Below are 19,056 nucleotides of genomic sequence, written 5' to 3'. Positions count from 1 at the left end.
GCCTTCTACCCTCGACGAAGCCATTGCACTGACGGCGCGAATTGACCGTCGGGTCCAAGCACGGCGACAGGAGAGGGGAAGAACAATACGACTCCTGACGAATTCGCCCAAAGAACCAAGTGGGTTCCAAACGCCCCGATCCCCGATGACAGTTATTCACGAAGCCATGGAGATTAATCAGGCAGCGCTATCGGCCGAAGAGCGCCGGCGGCGGGTTTCTAAGGGACTTTGTCTTTATTGCGGCAGCAAGGGGCATCGAATCTCAACGTGTCCGTTAAAAGGAGGGGCTCGTCGGAGAACGGAGGCGTCCGATTGAATTCTGCCCTTATCCCGTCCTCCAAAACCTCGACCTTCCCTCGAGGTGCATCTCCTGATTGCTGGTTCCCCACAGAGACTTTCCGCGCTAGTGGATTCCGGGGCCGAAGCTAACATTTTGGACCTCTCCCTCGCCCACAAACTCAAGATCCCTTTGAATTCCTTTGCTACTCCTATCACCGCCCGAGCACTAGATGGCCGTCTTCTGGGCACAGTTACCCATGTTACCGAACCAATTGAGATGAGACTTTCTGGCAATCGTAGAGAGCAAATTCGGTTCCACCTGCTCCTATCCCCCGGCCAGCCACTCGTTTTGGGCCATCCATGGCTGGTACGGCACAACCCTCACTTTGATTGGCATTCGGGGACCGTCATGGAATGGGGCGTCGAGTGCCATCAAACCTGTCTAAGTTCTGCATATCACCCCGACCGACCCATGGCTTCTAAGTCTCCTCCTGACGTGTCCAAGGTCCCTGCCTGCTATCACCACCTACGGGAGGTCTTCAGCAAAGCCAAGGCCACTTCCCTTCCTCCACATCGCCCCTATGACTGTGCTATCGACCTTCTGCCTGGCTCTACTCCCCCGCGGGGTCGTCTCTATTCCCTTTCTGCACCCGAAAGACAGTCCATGGAGGAATACATCTCTGAGGTCTTGGCAGCCGGAATAATTTGGCCATCCTCTTCCCCGGCTGGAGCTGTTTTTTTCTTTTATGGCAAGAAAGATGGTTCCTTACGACCGTGCATTGACTACAGGGGCCTTAATGATATAACAGTTGAGAATCGCTACCCTTTACCACTGCTCGCCGCCGCCTTTGAACTGCTGCAAGGGGCCACAGTGTTCGCTAAACTGGACCTCACAAACGCTTATCATCTGGTCCGTATCAGGGAGGGAGATGAATGGAAAACGGCTTTTAACACTCCCACGGGGCACTATGAATATTTAGTCATGCCTTTTGGTCTAACGAACGCCCCCGCCGTCTTCCAGTCCCTTATCAACGACGTGCTGTGTGATGTACTCAACAAGTTTGTGTTTGTCTATCTGGATGACATTCTAATTTTCTCTGAATCCCTGGAGGAACACACGCAGCACGTCCAACTTGTCCTTCGACGACTCCTAGAGAACTTCCTCTTCGTTAAGGCTGAGAAGTGTGAGTTCCACGCCCAAACCGAGTCATTCCTGGCGTATATCATCGCGGAGGGGAGATTGGAGATGGATCCTGCTAAGGTTTCGGCAGTCACCTCCTGGCCTGTCCCCACGGATCGCAAGAAGCTCCAGCAGTTCTTGGGATTCACCAATTTTTACCGACGATTTATTCGGAACTATAGCACGGTAGCGGGTCCCCTGACGGCTCTCACTAGCCCCAAGGAAACTTTCAGATGGTCTCCTGCGGCTGACAAAGCATTCTCTGCCTTCAAGGCTCGATTTTCGACTGCGCCCATCCTCCAAGTACCTGACCTGGGGCGTCAGTAGTTATTGAAGTGGATGCCTTGGACGTTGGTGTTGGGGCTGTTCTCTTCCAAAGGTCAGCCGAGGATCAAAAGATGCACCCCTGTGCATTCTTTTCACGTCGCTTATCCCCCTCCGAACGCAATTATGACGTGGGGGATCGTGAGCTGCTAGCAATAAAATTGGCCCTTGAGGAATGGCGCCACTGGCTGGAAGGGGTGCCAGTTCCGTTCCTAGTTTGGACTGACCACAAGAATCTTGAATACATCGGTTCTGCTAAACGTTTGAACCCAAGACAATCCCGCTGGTAACTCGTATTCACCCGTTTCAACTTCACCCTTTCCTACAGCCCCGGGTCCCGCAATGTCAAGCCAGATGCCCTCTCTCGCCAGTTTCAAAAGGAGGACAATCATTCCCAGGGTCCGACAGCCATCCTTCCTGAGTCCCGGTTACTGGCCACTCTCACCTGGGACATCGAGGACCGCGTCAGGGAGGCCCTCCAAGACCAAGCAGGCCCTAGTACTTGTCCAGAGGGGCGGCTATTCGTTCCAGAAGCCCTACGGTCGATGGGGGCACGACTCTCATCTCTCCTGTCACCCGGGTGCTACCCGCACCAGCAACTTCCTGGCCCGACGTTTCTGGTGGCCCTCATTGGCTAAGGGCGTCCAGGAGTACGTCGGGGCTTGCCAAACCTGTACCCGGCAGAAAACTTCGAATCAGCCCCCTGCCGGATTGCTTCAACCTTTACCAGTCCCCAGCCGTCCTTGGTCCCACATCTCCTTGGACTTCGTTACTGGGCTGCCTGCCAAGGAGACGGCGCAGGTGGTCTAGCTGCATGTCTTCCGCCTACATGGAACCCCAAAAGACATTGTTTCAGACCGAGGTCCTCAATTTGCCACGGGATTTTGGAAAGAGTTTTGCTGTCTCCTGCGGGCCTCGGTCAGTCTCTCGTCCGGCTTCCATCCGCAATCTAATGGACAGTCTGAACGCCTCAATCAGGAACTGGAGACGGCTCTCCGCTGCCTGGTTTCCCGTGAGCTTCTTTCCTGGTCGCCACAGCTGGTATGGGTGGAATACGCCCACAACTCCCTTGTCTGCACCTCCACTGGCATATCTCCCTTCCAGTGCGTCTATGGCTAGCAGCCACCCTTGTTCCCCAACCAAGAGGAAGAGGTTTCCTGTCTGTCGGCTCTGGCAAATGCCCGTCGCTGTCGTCGCACTTGGGCTCAGGCACGGGCTGCTCTTCTTCGGGCCGTCCAAAGTTATTCAAAGAGGGATAACCGAAGAAGAATTCCTACCCCAACGTACCAGGTGGGCCAGCAAGTATGGTTGTCCACCAAGGACCTTCCACTCCGAGTGGAGTCCAAGAAGTTCGCCCCCCGGTTCCTGGGACCGTTTCCGGTGGACAAAATTATTAGTCCATCGGGAGTCCGCCTGCGCCTGCCCAGCACCATGAGGGTTCACCCGACGTTTCATGTTTCCCGCATTAAGCCTGTCCGCCAGAGCCCTCTGGTACCTGTTTTTCTGCTTGATCTCCGTTAACGACCAATTTCCGAATTTGCCTACGACCTGCCCTGCCCGTCTGACTCCTGATCACTCTTCCAAATACTACGACGCCCTTCTTCTCCAGGCCCGACCAACAACACTACGATTACGCCTGTCCGCGACCATTCCCGCCAAGCCTTCACCCGCCTGTCAAGTTCCGTCAATCCGCCAACCAACGGATCGAAGAATCCCACCTTGTCATTTCCTTCCTTTCAATAAAACCAAGAAACGAGCGCAAGTGATCTCAATCTTCCTTTCGTCCTGTCTGACAGAACAATCAGACCAAAATTATGAGATCAGCGCGCGTTCCTCCGAAGGAAGAATCCAGCAACGCGGAGTCTCCCTCCGCCCTGCAGCGGCTACAATGGACCGAGAGCGCCGTACAGAAATCCGCAAGTGACGTCGCCACGCTTCTACAACAAGTCCAACAGCAACAAGTTCTTCTGCAACAGCAACAACACCTCTTACTACAGAACCAACAACAAGTAGCGAGCCTGTCTGAGCAGCTGTCAAAATCTTCCTTTCGTCCTGTCTGACAATCACAGTTGTGAAAACATTGTATGCATCGATATTACACTTGGCACTCCAGGGTAAACATGCAACGAAGACTAAAGAAAAAAAGAGAAAAGACTGTTGGAAAAAATACAGTAAAATGCTGTACAAAGCCAGGGTAGTTCTATTTTGACTATTAATTCCTTGCTAAGAAGAATGCTTAATGAAGTGAATTGGATTGTCTTCATTATTGTTGATATCAATGTTGTGAAAATACATTGCAACAAGATCAGACCTGGCACTAGGGGTAAACATATAATAAATACCTAAAAGAGAAAAAAAGTAAGGATGGCAAACATACTCTCTTTACAAAGTAATTCTTTGAGACTGTTACAATGCTATTATAATAATAACAGTTCAATGAAAGTAGTGCGACAACATTTCGCAGCAACAAAAGAATTCCCAAATAAGTTGCAAGGCAGGTATATTGATTTTCTTATGTGATTCTTAGATGTTATTTGTTTTTTTTATTATCCCATTTTTATGGATTCCTATTATTTTTCCTATCAAATATTTTGTTTCTGTTTCCTCCTACAAAAAAGGCCAATAGCATCTAAAAATAAGCTTATTAAAAAAAATTATCAGAAATAGGACAATTTTCCTCATGTAAATGGGTTTTCACCTCAACAAGCAGCACATGATTGTCGACATGTCATCTTGCCGCCCATCGTTCCAGATGTTTCTCCTCCAGAAGTTTTAGGGGTAGTTGCCTCTCATCACCCAAGTGTGCGGCGGTCCGTGCCTGGGCACAGTTTCTATGACGATCGGCTTCCCCTTCCTCTCACTCCCCTGAAAGATGCCGATCCGTGTGTGGTGCCAGCAGCCTTCCGTCGTTTGAGATTTGGATCCCACTATCGATGATGCCGATGGAATATCCCATCCATCTGTCACTCTCCTGCACCGTTGTTAGCCAATTCATTCTCCCCTTCGTCAAACCCCTTCCCCCTCCTCTCTCCCGTCTTGCTCCCCCTGCCTCCTTTCAAAAGCTGGTTGCTTTGTTTGTGATGTTTGCTGGTCCAGGACCAGGACATGTAGTCCATCAAAAAGATATACAAAAAATAACAGAAAAACAGAAAATAAAAGTCCTTAAATCAGGATTTTAGCTGTACATGAGTGTCAAAAACCCACTCAGTGGTGCAGAAGGACTGATTAGTACAGCAAACTGTTTTTATTTGGGGAGGGTTTGGTACACAAGAATCAGGTAGCAAGGCAACAATGATGGTCCAAGATGCAAGTGAGGTGGCTGGTGTTCCTGTAAGTCCAAACAGTGTGGGTGACAGTCCAAGATTTAGTTAGGTGGCACATGTGATCCCGAGGGGAAGGCAAGGGTTCAGTACAGTGGAATAATAAGACCCTGAAACAAGATTGCCTGAGATGTAACGTGGAAAACAAGCAACTAGCACAGAGCCAAGGAGGCAAAGTATTTACATAGTGAAGAAGGAGGGTCGTGGTAGGAGAGAAATCAAGGCAAATGATCGCAGCTGTGAGGATTAAATTTTAACATGGGAGTGAGTGACGAAGGAAATGATGAGAGGCATATAGGATGATAAATAATGATATAATCAGAGATAATAAGTTAAAGACATTGAGATAGAGAGGGGGGGAGATAGAGAGATAAAGAAAGTGAGAGATAAAGAACGAAATAAAAAAAGACAGGGCTAGGTTAAGGGTTAGGGTTAGAAAGGAAAGGAAAAATAGAGAGAAAGAAAGCGGGATAGAAAGAAAAAACAGATTGAAAAGAGATAAAAAGGTAAAGCCATTGACAATATAAAAGATAGAGGGAGAGAGAAAGAGTGAGAGATAAGAAAGAGACAATGGTAAAGAGTGACAGATAAAGAAAGAGAGAGGAAGAAATAGATAAAGATAATGAAGGAAAGTCAAGTCAAGTCAAGTCATTTTTATTTGTATAGCCCTAAATCACGAAGAGTCTCAAAGGGCTTCACAGATTGTTACACTATATTACACAAACTATTTTCAACCGACAAGAGGAGTAGGTTATTCGTATGCAATGGAGTAGAAGTGAGTTTTAAGTTTAGATTTAAACATTTCCACTGAGGTTGCAGATCGAATCTCAGGGGGAAGAGCATTCCACAGCACCGGTGCCCGGATGGAGAACGCTCTCGAACCAGCAGAAGACTTCTTTGCTCTCGGGATCATCAGAAGACCAGCACTCTCAGATCGTAGGCTTCGGACCGGGAAGAAAAAGAGAGAAAGAGAGAGAGAGAGAGGAATATAAAGACAAAGAGAAATTAAAATAAAGAAAATCAGAAAGATAAAGAGAAATAGAGAGAAAGAGAGAAAAACAGAGAAAGAAAGAAAGGGACATAACGAAAGAGGGAGAGAGATAAAAGACAACGATAGATAAAGAAAGATAGAATAAGAAAAAAAAGAGAGATAAGGAAAGAGAGAGAGATATGAAAAAAGACACAAAGAAAGAAAAAAGTGAGAGAGAAAAAAAGAGAGATAGACAGAAAGTTAGAGAGAAAGATTGCTTTGTTTCTCATGCGATAAATGAGATGAGGTGTGTTGTCGTGGACAGGGTGCTTACTCTCGTGTCACTCGCTTGTAAACCAAAATACATGACTCCAAACATTAGGGTACACACCGTGCACACTCAGTAACAATGTGGCATCATGGATAATGTAGTTCTTATGTTATTAGGCACATAAAGTCACAAAGATAAAGAGAGAAAGAGAGATAGAAAGAAAACAACAGAGAAAGAGAGAAAAAGATAGTTACAGAGAGAAATGAGGAAAAAGAGAGCAAGAGAGAGATACACAAGGAGATAGAGCTTAAGAAAGAGAGGGATAAAGAAAGAAAGGGGGAGACAAAGGCAATATAAACAGGCAACATACACCTATAGTAATCGGTTAATGCATTCTGAACCCCCGGTAGTCCACATAAAACCATTCAAATAGTACATACAGTGCATCCGGAAAGTATTCACAGCGCTTCACTTTTTCCACATTTTGTTATGTTACAGCCTCATTCCAAATTGTATTAATTTAATCTCTCATCTCAAAATTCTACACAAAATACTCCATTATGACAATGTGAAAACGTTTTTTTTTTTACTTTTTTTGAATTTATTAAAAATAGAAAACTAAGAAATCACATTTACATAAGTATTCACAGCCTTTGCCATGAAGCTCAAAATTGAGCTCAGGTGCATCTTTTTTCCACTGATCATCCTTGAGATCTTTCTACAGCTTAATTGGAGTCCACCTGCAGTAAATTCAGTTGATTGGGCATGATTTGGAAAGGCACACACCTGTCTATATAAGGTCCCACAGTTGAGTGTGCATGTCAGAGCACAAACACCAAGCATGAAGTCAAAAGAACTGTCTGTAGACCTGCGAGACAGGATTGTCTTGAGGCACAAATCTGGGGAAGGATACAGAAAAATTTCTGCTGCTTTGAAGGTCCCAATGAGCACAGTGGCCTCCATTATTCGTTAATGGAAGACATTTGGAACCACCAGGACTCTTCCTAGAGCTGGCCGGCCTTCTGAACTGAGCGATTGGGGAAGAAGGGCCTTAGTCAGGGAGGGACCAAGAACCTGATGGTCACTCTGTCAGAGCTCCAGCGTTCCTTTGTGGAGAGAGGAGAGCCTTCCAGAAAGACAACCATCTCTGCAGCAATCCACCAATCAGGCCTGTATGGTAGAGTGGCCAGACGAAAGCCACTCCTTAGTAAAAGGAACATGGAAGCCCGTCTGGAATTTGCCAAAAAGCACCTGAATGACTCTGAGACCATGAGAAACAAAATTCTCTGGTCTGATGACACACAGATTGAACTCTTTGGTGTGAATGCCAGGCGCCATGTTTGGAGGAAACCAGGCACCGCTCATCACCAGGCCAATACCATCCCTACAGTGAAGCATGGTGGTGGCAGCATCATGCTGTGGGGATGTTTTTCAGAAAGTGGAACTGGCAGACTAGTCAGGATAGAAGGAAAAATGAATGCAGCAATATATAGAGATATCCTGGATGAAAACCTGCTCCAGAGCGCTCTTGATCTCAGGCTGGGGCGAAGGTTCATTTTTCAGCAGGACAACAACCCAAAGCACACAGCCAAGATCTCAAAAGATTGGCTTCAGAACCACTCCGTGAATGTCCTGGAGTGGCCCAGCCAGAGTCCAGACTTGAATCCGATCGAACATCTCTGGAGAGATCTGAAAATGGCTGTGCACAAACGTCTCCCATCCAACCTGATTGAGCTTGAGACTTATTGCAAAGAAGAACGGGCAAAACTGCCTAAAGATAGGTGTGCTAAACTTGTGGGATCATATTCAAAAAGACTTGAGGCTGTATTTGCTGTCGAAGGCGGATCAACAAAGTATTAAGCAAAGGCTGTGAATACTTATGTAAATGTGATTTCTTAGTTTTTTATTTTTAATAAATTCAAAAAAACTTAAAAAAAAAAACTTTTTAACATTGTCATAATGGAGTATTTTGTGTAGAATTTTAAGATAAGAGATTAAATTAATACAATTTGGAGGCTGTAACATAACAAAATGTGGAAAAAGTGAAGCTCTGCACATATTAGACAATAGTAACAAAACAGTATACAGTAAGTACTACTCAAATACATGCCAAAGATTAATAATAAGATACGATTATTTATTTTTGATTAATTAGGATTAATTAACATGATAAAATATACATGTAAAAGAGGGTGAAATTTGATTTACCTTTGGTGTGATGTGACTTGAGCCGGTAAAGTGAAGTTAGTGGGTCAATGTAGAGGGAGGAGGAAACAACAGATTAAAATTAAAACTATTTTTTAAACTTACACTTGTGAGGATTGTAATTCCCCCCAAACACTTGGTAGTTTAATCGCCTCTGTATTCTAGATGATTGTCCCGATAGTCCATTTTAAAAAAGGTAATTATGTGTGTGCCGTCTTTGTATTTCTTGATAACCGTAAGTTTTCTTTCCATTGTTAGCATCTTTTTGATTGTCTCTTTAGACAAAACACAAAATACAGTATTGTATTGCGCTAACAAGCAAAATCTTCACCAAATACATAAGATTCTGAAGTGAACGAAAAGAGAGTTGGGCATTGAGGAAGAAAGTTCAGCCTATAGCATATTGGCATCTTCGTGATGTACTGACGCAAACCAATAGCAGACCAGGACCTTATATCACGTCAACCAATTGCAGACAGGCGTATTTGAGATGTATGAGGCACATGACTCACAGTGATGTTTTTTGGGGAAATAGTGTTTTTTGTCAATGTCATTAAGTGGGGAAATTGTCATAATGAGGGGCCAAAAAAACATGTTACTCCAAATTTTTAATGTGAAAACATCATAAGGTGTGGACACCGTATACTGGACTGTCTCAGAAAATTAGAATATTGTGATAAAGTTCTTTATTTTCTGTAATGCAATTAAAAAAACAAAAATGTCATACATTCTGGATTCATTACACATCAACTGAACTATTTCAAGCCTTTTATTATTTGAATATTGCTGATTTTGGCTTACAGCTGAAAAAAACTCAAAAATCCTATCTCAAAATATTAGAATACTTCCTCAGACCAAGTAAAAAAATAATTTTATAACAGCAAAACTAAATCAAACATTTGAAAATGTCCATTGATGCACTCAGTACTTGGTTGGGAATCCTTTTGCACGGATTACTGCATCAATCCGGCGTGGCATGGAGGCAATCAGCCTGTGGCATTGCTGAGGTGTTATTGATGCCCAGGATGCTTCGATAGCGGCCTTCAGCTCATTTGCATTTGTAGGTCTGGTGTCTTTCATCTTCTTCTTAACTATACCCCACAAATTATCGATGGGGTTCAGGTCAGGGGAATTAGCAGGCCAATCAAGGACAGTGATGCCATGGTCAGTGCACCAGTTACTGGTGGTTTTGGCACTGTGGGCAGGTGCCAGATCATGCTGGAAAATGAAATACTCATCTCCATAGAGCTTTTCAGCAGATGGAAGCATGTAGTGCTCTAAAATCTCTTGGTACACAGTTGCATTTACTCTGGACTTGATGAAACACAGTGGACCAACACCAGCAGCTGACATGGCTCCCCAAACCATTGCTGACTGTGGGAACTTCACACTGGATTTCAAGCAACTTGGATTTTGCTCTTCTCCAGCCTTTCTCCAGACTCTGGCGCCTTGACTTCCAAATGAAATGCAAAACTTGCTTTCGTCTGAAAAGAGGACTTTGGACCACTCTGCAACTGTCCAGTGCTTCTTCTCCATAGCCCAAGTCAGACGCTTCTTCCGTTGTCTTGAGTTCAGAAGTGGCTTGACCATGGGAATACGGCTATTGTAGCCCATTTCCCGGACACGTCTGTGAACTGTGGCTTTTGATACCTGGACTCCAGCTTCAGCCCACTGTCTTTGAAGCTCCCTCAAATTCTGGAAGCGGCTCTTCTTCACAATTTTGTTAAGGCTGCGGTCATCTCTCTTGGTTGTGCAGCGTTTCCGGCCACATTTTTCCCTTCCAACAGACTTTTTGTGGATATGCTTTGAAACTGCACTCTGTGAACAGCCTGCTCTTTGAGAAATTTCTTTTTGTGTCTTACCCTCCTGATGGAGGGTATCAATGATGGTCCTCTGGACAGCAGTCAGATCAGCAGTCTTCCCCATACTTGTGATTTAGTTTACTGAACCAAGCTGAGTGTTTTTAAGGTTCAGGAAACCCTCGCAAGGTGTTTCGAGTTCATTAGATGATTCAGGTGATTAGTTGAATAGCCTACTTGTATACTTTTTCATGATATTCTAATATTTTGAGATAGGATTTTTGAGTTTTCTTAAGCTGTAAGCCAAATTCAGCAATATTAAAATAATAAAAGGCTTGAAATAGTTCAGTTGATGTGTAATGAAACCAGAATGTATGACATTTTTGTTTTTTTAATTGCATTACAGAAAATAAAGAACTTTATCACAATATTCTAATTTTCTGAGACAGTCCAGTATGTGGGTGTACTGTACTACACACATCAATAACCTTACTTAGTCCTTGAATATTTCAAAGTTCAATATTCAGGCCAAAATGGACATTGGACATTACTAAACTCTTGTAACTTCCTGAATAAGACCCATAAGGAGCCAGGTTCATGGTTCATGGATCCCTTAACTCTTTCATTGCCAGACGTTTCTCTAAAATGGAAAGTGGCATTTTGACTTATTTTGGAAGAAATGAAATGTTTATTGAAGGTATTGTTGGATACACTAATCAAAACATGACACACAAAAAAAAACTAATGCTGAGAGTGAGCATGGCCAAATATGGTCACCTTACGCCCCCTCCCCAAAGAAAATTTGACAAATCTATTTCTGCCAACCTTTGCTTAAAGGTTTGCACCGTATTTGCACTAATAACCCGGTCAGGCAAAAAATTCCAAATTTTTGGTATCCTGAAAGAAATAAAGTTTCCATGCAAGTTGCTGGTAGGTCTGGGCACCCGTAACTTATATCTATGACCACGTAAACCATCAACACGACAGAACTCAAAAAATTGATCAAAAGGCACATCAATCATTCCATGCAGTACTTTGAACACAAAAATTAAATCAAATCGAATTCTGCGGAGCTCCAAAAAGTCCAAGTTCAGTCTTTGTAGTCTTTCCGGATATGACAAGTTGTGCATCCCAGGTATCCGCTTCGTATACCGACGTTGAACTCCTTCCAGTAGGTTAATGTCCTTGAGTAAGTAAGGGTTCCACACAACGCCATTATATTCTAACCCGGGTCTAACATAAACGCAAAACATTGGAACTAGGAATGGTGGGTTCTTGTTGTAAAAGTGTCTGTAAATGTTTGATGCTATGTTATTGGCTTTGTTGGTAATTTTGGCGATATGCGTGATAAACTTTAAGTTTGAAGTAAGAGTGACACCCAGACCCTTATGTGCAGTAACAACATGCAAATCATGATCATTAATGTGATACAGCGGAACAGAACCATGAAAAAACGACTGTGCTAAGCATTTATCAGATGACAGTTGCAGTTGCCACTGTTCGGACCAAAGAAAAACTGATTTAATGTCATTTTGGAGAGAATCAATTGTTCCTGCAACCTGGGTTTTTGGTAAGAAAGCCGACAGTTTAGCATCATCGGCAAAAATTGAGGTGTCACTACTTTGAATGGCCTCAGATAGGTCGTTCACAAAAAACAGAAATAATAATGGTCCTAGTACTGAGCCCTGCGGTATCCCGCTACAAACTTCCGACCACGCTGAAAGAACATCATCAATTTTTACGCATTGTTTACGATTTGACAAATATGCAGTTATCCATTCAAGCAGCTTTCCACTAATACCATAGCATTTCAGTTTTTGTAAAAGCTTGTCATGAGACACTTTATCAAAAGCCTTGCAAAAGTCTAAGTAAACAAAAAACATACTGGTAATATTGTTCAAATGAGCTATCAAGTTAGTCATGGTAGAATGTCCAGACCTAAACCCATGTTGCTTAAACGTAAAAAGATTGTGCTCCTGTATAAATTTCCATATGGCATCTGAGATAATTTTCTCAAACATTTTACAGACGCAGCTAGTCAAGCTAACTGGTCTATAGTTAGCTGCACTTGTTGTGCTCCCCCCTTTAAAAATGGGTATGACAATAGCACTGAGCCAGTCCTCAGGCAGCTGTGAATCCTCAAAAGATCTAGAAAACAGGTAAAATAATGGTTCACATAAAAAGTCAGCTAGCTTTTTAAGCAAGAAATTTGGAATTTTGTCAGGGCCGGCTGAAAATTTGCTGGGAAGTTTTATCAAGTATTTATGAATCAACTCCTTTGAAAGTTCCACAGAATTCAGAACAGCTGAAGTTCTGCTGGGGAAAGTCGGGTGAAACACCATTGTCACGACCAAAAACACTGGCATACTGATCATTTAATATACGGACATTATCAGCATTATCAGTAGCAACGGTACCGTCAGATGCCTTCAGGTTGGGAATAGATGCCCTAGAAATTAGTTTATGGTTGATGTATGAAAAGAATTTACGAGTATTATTAGCCTCTAAAACTTTATTTTCCTCAGCCACCCTTTCCCGCCTGATGGCCCTCCGCAGTTCCCTTGAAGCATCTTGATAACTTTCCAAGTATGCCAACTGATCACGTTTATAAAGCTTGTGAATAAACTGCTTTCGCCTATGCAATTCAGCTATATCCCGGTTGACGTGAGGTGTAACAGCAACTGAGGGTGCGTATAGCCGCACCCTTCCTAATGACAGATATAATCACACAATTAGCAATCAATTTTGTGTTGAAAGGTTTGAATACAAATCATGCAGTCGAATCAAAACAGAGCTCTAGACTTCAATGAATAATTAAAACTGACTTGTAGTTACTGTGGTCGGACACATTTGTATCATTGTCAGTTGAAAGCCAGAAAACAAAAGAGGTTGCAGTCAATTCAGGAAGCAATTAACTCATGAGAACAAAGTCATACAAATGTTGTAGGTCTCTTTTTACATTAAAGACTTCAATCTCTCTTGATTTGACTTGTCATGCCTTGTCCATACTCAGAGTCAGAGTGTTGGTTGATCTGGCGAGCCTCATCGGTTGGTAATTGGAACAGGTGTGTCCAATCGCCCCACACCTGTCCCTAATTAGCCTGACCCTTGATACGGACATTTTGGACACTATCCAGTGTTGGGTGATTTTTATTTTCCATTTTTATATTCCACCATTACCTATTTATTATTACCTAATATTACCTATTATTGCTTTACGATTCCAAAACTGTATGTCCTACATGCCCAAATTTCTCGTGTAAATATTGTGTAAATTATAACCTTTATTTTCTTTGACCCTTTATCTTCTTTGTTTCCTTTTATCCTCACTGTTAAATGCTAACTGGAGTGCCACGTCCAATTTCGTTATCACAATATGTTCAACCCATTTTGTAACAATGACAATAAAGGTATATTCTATTATATTTTATTCTATTCTATTCTATTTCCAGTCCATACTGATTTGTGATGTTTGTTCTGTTTGTAGAGTCATTCCTTGTCAAATATTTGTTGCTTCTTCCTATAAAGGAAGGTGCAATTAGCTTCAACTGCGTCACAGGCACACCCAGCATATATCACCTGTACACTCACAGGAAAAAATTCATTCAACACTTCTTGCATAAGGAATGACAAGTATATTCCTTGTTTCGGTCAGCAATTTCCTGTTTCCTTATTTGATACTGACAAGTGTGTTTATATTGGGGAGAAATAGTGCTTGTCCCAGGTGAGTCAAAGCCAAACGTGGACCATACTTGGGACCGGGGGTCATGCAACCGACAATTTTGTAAAGACAGCAATACACACTGTAGTCACAGGCAAAGCAAGTGGAAAATAAACCCTCCACCCACACGCTCTGACGTCAAAGGAACGTGCAATTATACTGTCAGTGGTCGGTATGCAACAGGACGTCTTTAATTGCACGCTATTCGTACACATCACTCATCCCTACTGTACAGCCCCCCTCGCGTCTAATTGCCTTTTATTGTTCAGCCTTGTGATCTGGTGTCACAGGAATCCGAAGAACTTTTTGGGGTTCTCATAATCATCCTCGTGAAACCAGTTTTATCTGTTTACACTTCTTAGATTTGATGATCCTGAATGACTGAAAAAAAAACGGCAAACTTGTCGGTTTTGTCTTGAAGAATGAGGAACTCGCTAAAGACAACCTGCAAATTTTGTGTCATCATTAACAAACAATTCCACATTCCAAGAAAATGTCCTATTTAAGGATGCTTTGCATTCATCCTTGGCATTAAGCAACACTCGCCTAGACAAACGGTAAGATAAGGTACGGACAACACATGACATCCTTCTTTCAAATTTGGTTGTGAATTTTTCAAACCAACACTGAGGTTTTTCTTATCAATGTGAAGATGGCATTTGGGCTGCGCTCCTTGTTCCTTCTCTGCAGCATCAGCGGACTGCTGACTGGAGTTGTAAGTCTAAATCTTACACACTTAGATCTGCGTTTATTCCCTTGGAATAATCTTTTTCATGGCAATAATTTGAAAACATTCTTTTTTCTCCCTGGCAGTGGTCGAAACCTACTGTTCATAAAGGTTGGTTGCTGTGCCTTGGACCTTTTTGCCCAATGTTGACTTGCGACTCAAAAATGACAGAAATGGTCTGTTTTTCTTTTGAAAACAACTTTAGTAAAAAATAGCTGCCCTGCTGGCTGGACTCAGTTGGATTGCCATTGTTACCTGTACGAAAATGAAGGGAGAACCTTTGCAGATGCCGAGGTGTGGAAACTTTTAATGCAAGAGTGGGCAACTATTTGGAATGTGGGGCCACATCGGGTTTAAATATTTGTCCGAGACCTCTCCATTTTTCCATTTATGAACAAATATACACGCACATTATATTTATTTTTAACTATATGGGTTTCATCAAATTGGTTCTGAAACCCTCACAATTGCAGCAAAATACTATATTAGTTCCCTGTTTTCAGCATATCAAGTTTTTCTAATATTGCTGTCGTTCTGTTTTTTTTTTTTTTTAATGTATTTTTGTAGTATTACTGTGGGTTTATTTGTCACATTTCCATAGTACGATTGTTGTATTTTGTATATCAGGACATTTTTTGGAGTATTACTGTAGTTCTATTTTTTTAGTAACTGTCATTTTTGTTTTGTGTCTTTCATTATATTTCTGTACAGGTAGTAGTATTTTTGTATTATAGTTTACTGTAGTGGTATTTTTTTAGTATTTGTGTAGAAGTATTTTTTTAAGTATTTCCATCATAATATTTTTGCAATATTACTGTAGTTGTATGTTTGGAGTATCTCTGTTGTGATATTTTTTGTAGTATTTATTGGTTCTAGTATTGCTGTAGTAGTTTCTATTCTTCTATAAAACCAATTCCTTTTACATTATATATATATATATATATATATATATATATATATATATATATATATATATATATATATATATATATATATATATATATATATATATATATTCTAAGCACTAACTTTTTTATGAAATTTTGTATTTTTTTTGGGAGTATTTTGTTTTAGATAAAACAAAGGGACAATGGGGACAAAGTTGGCATATTTTTATTAGTAGTACTTTATTTTAAATCATAAAAATTGTCATTGTAATTTGACCATTTTTGTTTGTTGGGCCAGATGAAAAAGCCTGAGGGGCCGCAGGTGGCTCACAGCCCATAGTTTGCCCACCCTTGTTCTAATGAAGCGCTTTGTCCTGGAGTCAAAATGTGAAATACATTGTTGTGAAATAGTCAATTGACATTTGACAATGATATTTTCATGACCTAACCCTCATCAGAGCGTTTGCAACATCCTGGGCGCCAATCTGGTCTCCATTCACAGCGACCTTGAAAACGCGTTCGTCCTTGAACTGATTCGGGCTGGAGATAATAACGACGAAGCATGGATCGGTCTCCATGATGCCGTTGAGGTAAAATATTCAACAGGGTTTGTACATGTACTTGAAATCCTTGAAAATGTGTGAATTTTAATGTTGTGTTTTCAAGTTCAGAAAAATACTTTTTAATTTTGGGTAAAGTGCTAAAAAAAGCTTGAAATTGTTGCCCTTGCCATGTTTCTTTACAATCTAACTCTACAGACCATGTAAACAATGAACAAAAAAGTTTCAAGTAAGCGTGAAAATTACGCCGACATGTGGAGCATCACCGCTCCCTACTGGTCACACCCAAGAGGACAGCTCTATTTAAGAACACAGAGAAGAGCCTTTTTTGGCTCCCAAACAGTTCCTAAAATTTTGTTTTCGAAAAATTTTATAAACGGTAATCAAAGAATTATGTGCCAAATTATTTAGTAATAAGTATTTTTATGTTTGCAAGGAATCCTGAAAAACACATTACATTAAAATGTAAATATTCACAGATCTACAACAAAAATGTATAAAATGTATGAAATACATTAACGGCAATACGGCAATTTGAGCTTTTAACACACTGAACAAATTAAAAAAAACAAGTCAAGTCAAGTCATGTTTATTTGTATAGCCCTTAATCAAGAGTCTCGAAGGGCTGCACCGATCAAACAATCCCTAAAATAAAAAATATTAACTCTCACTTCTATAAATAAATCATAACATGCTATTATATTCACTACGATTCTATTTCAACCAATTCAGAAACAAATCCTGTGAAAAACACACAAAAATATAAATGAAAAGCAAAAGATCAGCAGTCTGTAATATTAAAAGATTGAATGCGCTCTTCTTCAGAGCAATCAATATCATTAAAATTGGGCCAAATTTGGCTCATCTTTCTGCTTTTCATACATGCGGTACTTTCTTTCTTTTTCCCTTTCGTAATCAACTCTAATACCCAACAAGCGTAGAGCAATTTCTGCGCTTGTAAACAAGTGTGACGTAGCCAGGCTGCGCATGCATTGTTGAAGCAGAATGGCAGAATTCATTTCAGTTTATAGCAGCCCATTGACACAAAAATATTGTAGGTCATAGATAGCAACATCTAAAAAAGCCCAAAGTATGTGCTAGCAGCAAGATAGCCACTTAATTTTAGTCAACAACAGAATCACCGGTTATTTTGATCAGCGCTGGAATTCTTCCTTTGAAGGTAATGCAAAATTTTAAAAACTGGCTTTGAAAGTGCTTGAATTTGGCCATGAAAAAAGGTGTACAAACCCTGATTCAACTTTTTGCTGCTTGTTTAATGTACTTATTAGCCAATTTTTACCACTTGGATAATGAGTCCAGCAGTATCAGTTTTTCAATGTTTGTCTTCCAGAACGATGACTTTATCTGGACTGATGGATCAGATAACGACTACACCAACTTTGATACAGACACTTCAGAGCCAGATGAGACCGGCCCATGCGTGCATATGGACGAGAGCGGTGAGTAGACTCATTGATAAATGTTTACCGTATTTTCCGCACTATAAGGCGCACCTAAAAGCCTTTATTTTTTTCAAAAGCTGACCATGCGCCTTATAATACAGTGCGCCTTATCTATGGATCAATTTTAAAATTGCAAAGTTTTCCAACTAACTTGCAGCCGCCGACTAGATTTCCCCCCGAACGCCAAGTAGTACGCGGTGTATGCTGGGATTTATTTACCGGCGTTTCATTGGCTAACCAATGTGTCAATCATCATTTGAATCGATCACTATTGGCTAAAGTTATTCGGAGGTCAAGGGGCGGATCCTTTTTATCATTTACAGGCTGGCATTGGCTTAGACGGCAAAACAAAGCCTGCAATTAGCCAAAAAAGATGTGTCAATCATCAGTTGAATCGATCACTATTGGCTAAAGTTATTCGGTCGTCAAGGGGCGGTTCCTTTTTAATCATTTACAGGCTGGCATTGGCTTAAACGGCGAAACAAAGCCTGCAATTGGCCGAAAAAGATGAATGTGTAAGCACGTGGCTGACGGCATAGAGAAAGCATTTTTTTCTATTCTTTATTTGTAAATATTTTATTCTCCTGGATTTACTACCCTCACGGATATAAGAGGACATTGGCTGCACATTATTATGAACACAACGACTTCGGTGAGCTACTCCGGGTTTTATATTGTCCCTGTATCTTGTTTCAGACTGAACTCGATGTTTCTGTGCAGATAATGGATAGAATGGAGTGTCTATTTTTAAATTCAACTCAATTCCAAGTGTTTATTGTCATATGCACAGTAAAGTTGCGAGCGAAACAGAAAATAGATACTAAGGAATGGTTGGCATTTCTTGAATCCCAAGACTTTAACCTTCCGAATGATGGAACGATGCATTTGAGTGACATCGTACGGACACCGCATCCGCACGTGTTCTCGACACGTATTTGCGTCTTTGCAAGCTTTCGGAATGTTAAGGGGGTAATAAGTTGGACTGAACTATCTGACTGTTTTGTCGACGTTCCCATTGTAGCGCCTTATAATCCGGTGCGTCTTATGTATGTCAAAAATAGGACCAAAAACTTTTTTTTCGAGGTGCGCCCTATAACCCGGTGCACCTTATAGTGCAGAAAATACGGTACTTGGAATCTAAAGCGCTCCATTTTAAAACCCTTCATCTTCTACAGCGGGAGAATGGGAGGACGAGCTCTGCTCCGAACAAATCCCATACGTTTGCATCAAAGACGTGGAGGCTCACTGAGACAACAATGCCCAATTATCATCTCTTCTTTCAATCTCCTGAAATAATCATTTGATTTTTTAAAACAAGTTTGCAAAATCAAAGAGTATCTTTCTGATGTA

General features: G+C 41.6%; 2 protein-coding genes across 3 annotated transcripts; both read left to right on the top strand.

Annotated features, from left to right (window-relative positions):
* The first annotated feature begins 688 nt into the window (after positions 1-688).
* On the top strand, positions 689-3,796 carry LOC148370495 (uncharacterized). The gene is made up of 3 exons (XM_088329846.1): positions 689-1,097; positions 2,928-3,274; positions 3,608-3,796. The coding sequence occupies exons 1-3, from the start codon at positions 689-691 to the stop codon at positions 3,794-3,796; spliced, it is 945 nt and encodes a 314-aa protein (XP_088185972.1).
* Positions 3,797-13,462: 9,666 nt separating this feature from the next.
* On the top strand, positions 13,463-19,056 carry LOC148370494 (lithostathine-1-beta-like). 2 transcript variants are annotated; one of them, XM_088330135.1, is made up of 8 exons: positions 13,463-13,491; positions 14,432-14,626; positions 14,722-14,784; positions 14,883-14,907; positions 15,002-15,090; positions 16,142-16,273; positions 17,595-17,703; positions 18,882-19,056. In XM_088330135.1, exons 3-8 carry the CDS (start codon positions 14,722-14,724, stop codon positions 18,953-18,955), a joined length of 492 nt encoding a protein of 163 aa, XP_088186261.1. In that variant the 5' UTR covers positions 13,463-13,491; positions 14,432-14,626; the 3' UTR covers positions 18,956-19,056. The 2 variants fall into 2 exon arrangements, with proteins under 2 accessions (XP_088186261.1, XP_088186260.1); XM_088330134.1 differs by lacking the exon at positions 13,463-13,491 and having other exon boundaries at positions 14,611-14,636.

This window comes from Urocampus carinirostris, chromosome 3 (assembly GCF_059441175.1).
Source record: "Urocampus carinirostris isolate Australia breed hairy pipefish chromosome 3, RoL_Ucar_1.0, whole genome shotgun sequence".
Lineage (NCBI taxonomy): Eukaryota > Metazoa > Chordata > Actinopteri > Syngnathiformes > Syngnathidae > Urocampus > Urocampus carinirostris.
This window is presented reverse-complemented; position numbering and strand designations above follow the sequence as displayed.

Excerpts from the sequence above, each read along its gene's own strand:
- LOC148370495 (XM_088329846.1), top strand. The coding sequence starts at position 689 with ATGGAATGGGGCGTCGAGTGCCATCAAACCTGTCTAAGTTCTGCATAT. Across the intron at positions 1,098-2,927 it reads TGATATAACAGTTGAGAATC|AGGAAGAGGTTTCCTGTCTG; the intron begins GCTACCCTTTAC and ends TCCCCAACCAAG. Across the intron at positions 3,275-3,607 it reads CTGTCCGCCAGAGCCCTCTG|CGCGCGTTCCTCCGAAGGAA; the intron begins GTACCTGTTTTT and ends TTATGAGATCAG.
- LOC148370494 (XM_088330135.1), top strand. The coding sequence starts at position 14,722 with ATGGCATTTGGGCTGCGCTCCTTGTTCCTTCTCTGCAGCATCAGCGGA. Across the intron at positions 14,908-15,001 it reads GAAACCTACTGTTCATAAAG|TAAAAAATAGCTGCCCTGCT; the intron begins GTTGGTTGCTGT and ends AAACAACTTTAG. Across the intron at positions 17,704-18,881 it reads CGTGCATATGGACGAGAGCG|CGGGAGAATGGGAGGACGAG; the intron begins GTGAGTAGACTC and ends CATCTTCTACAG.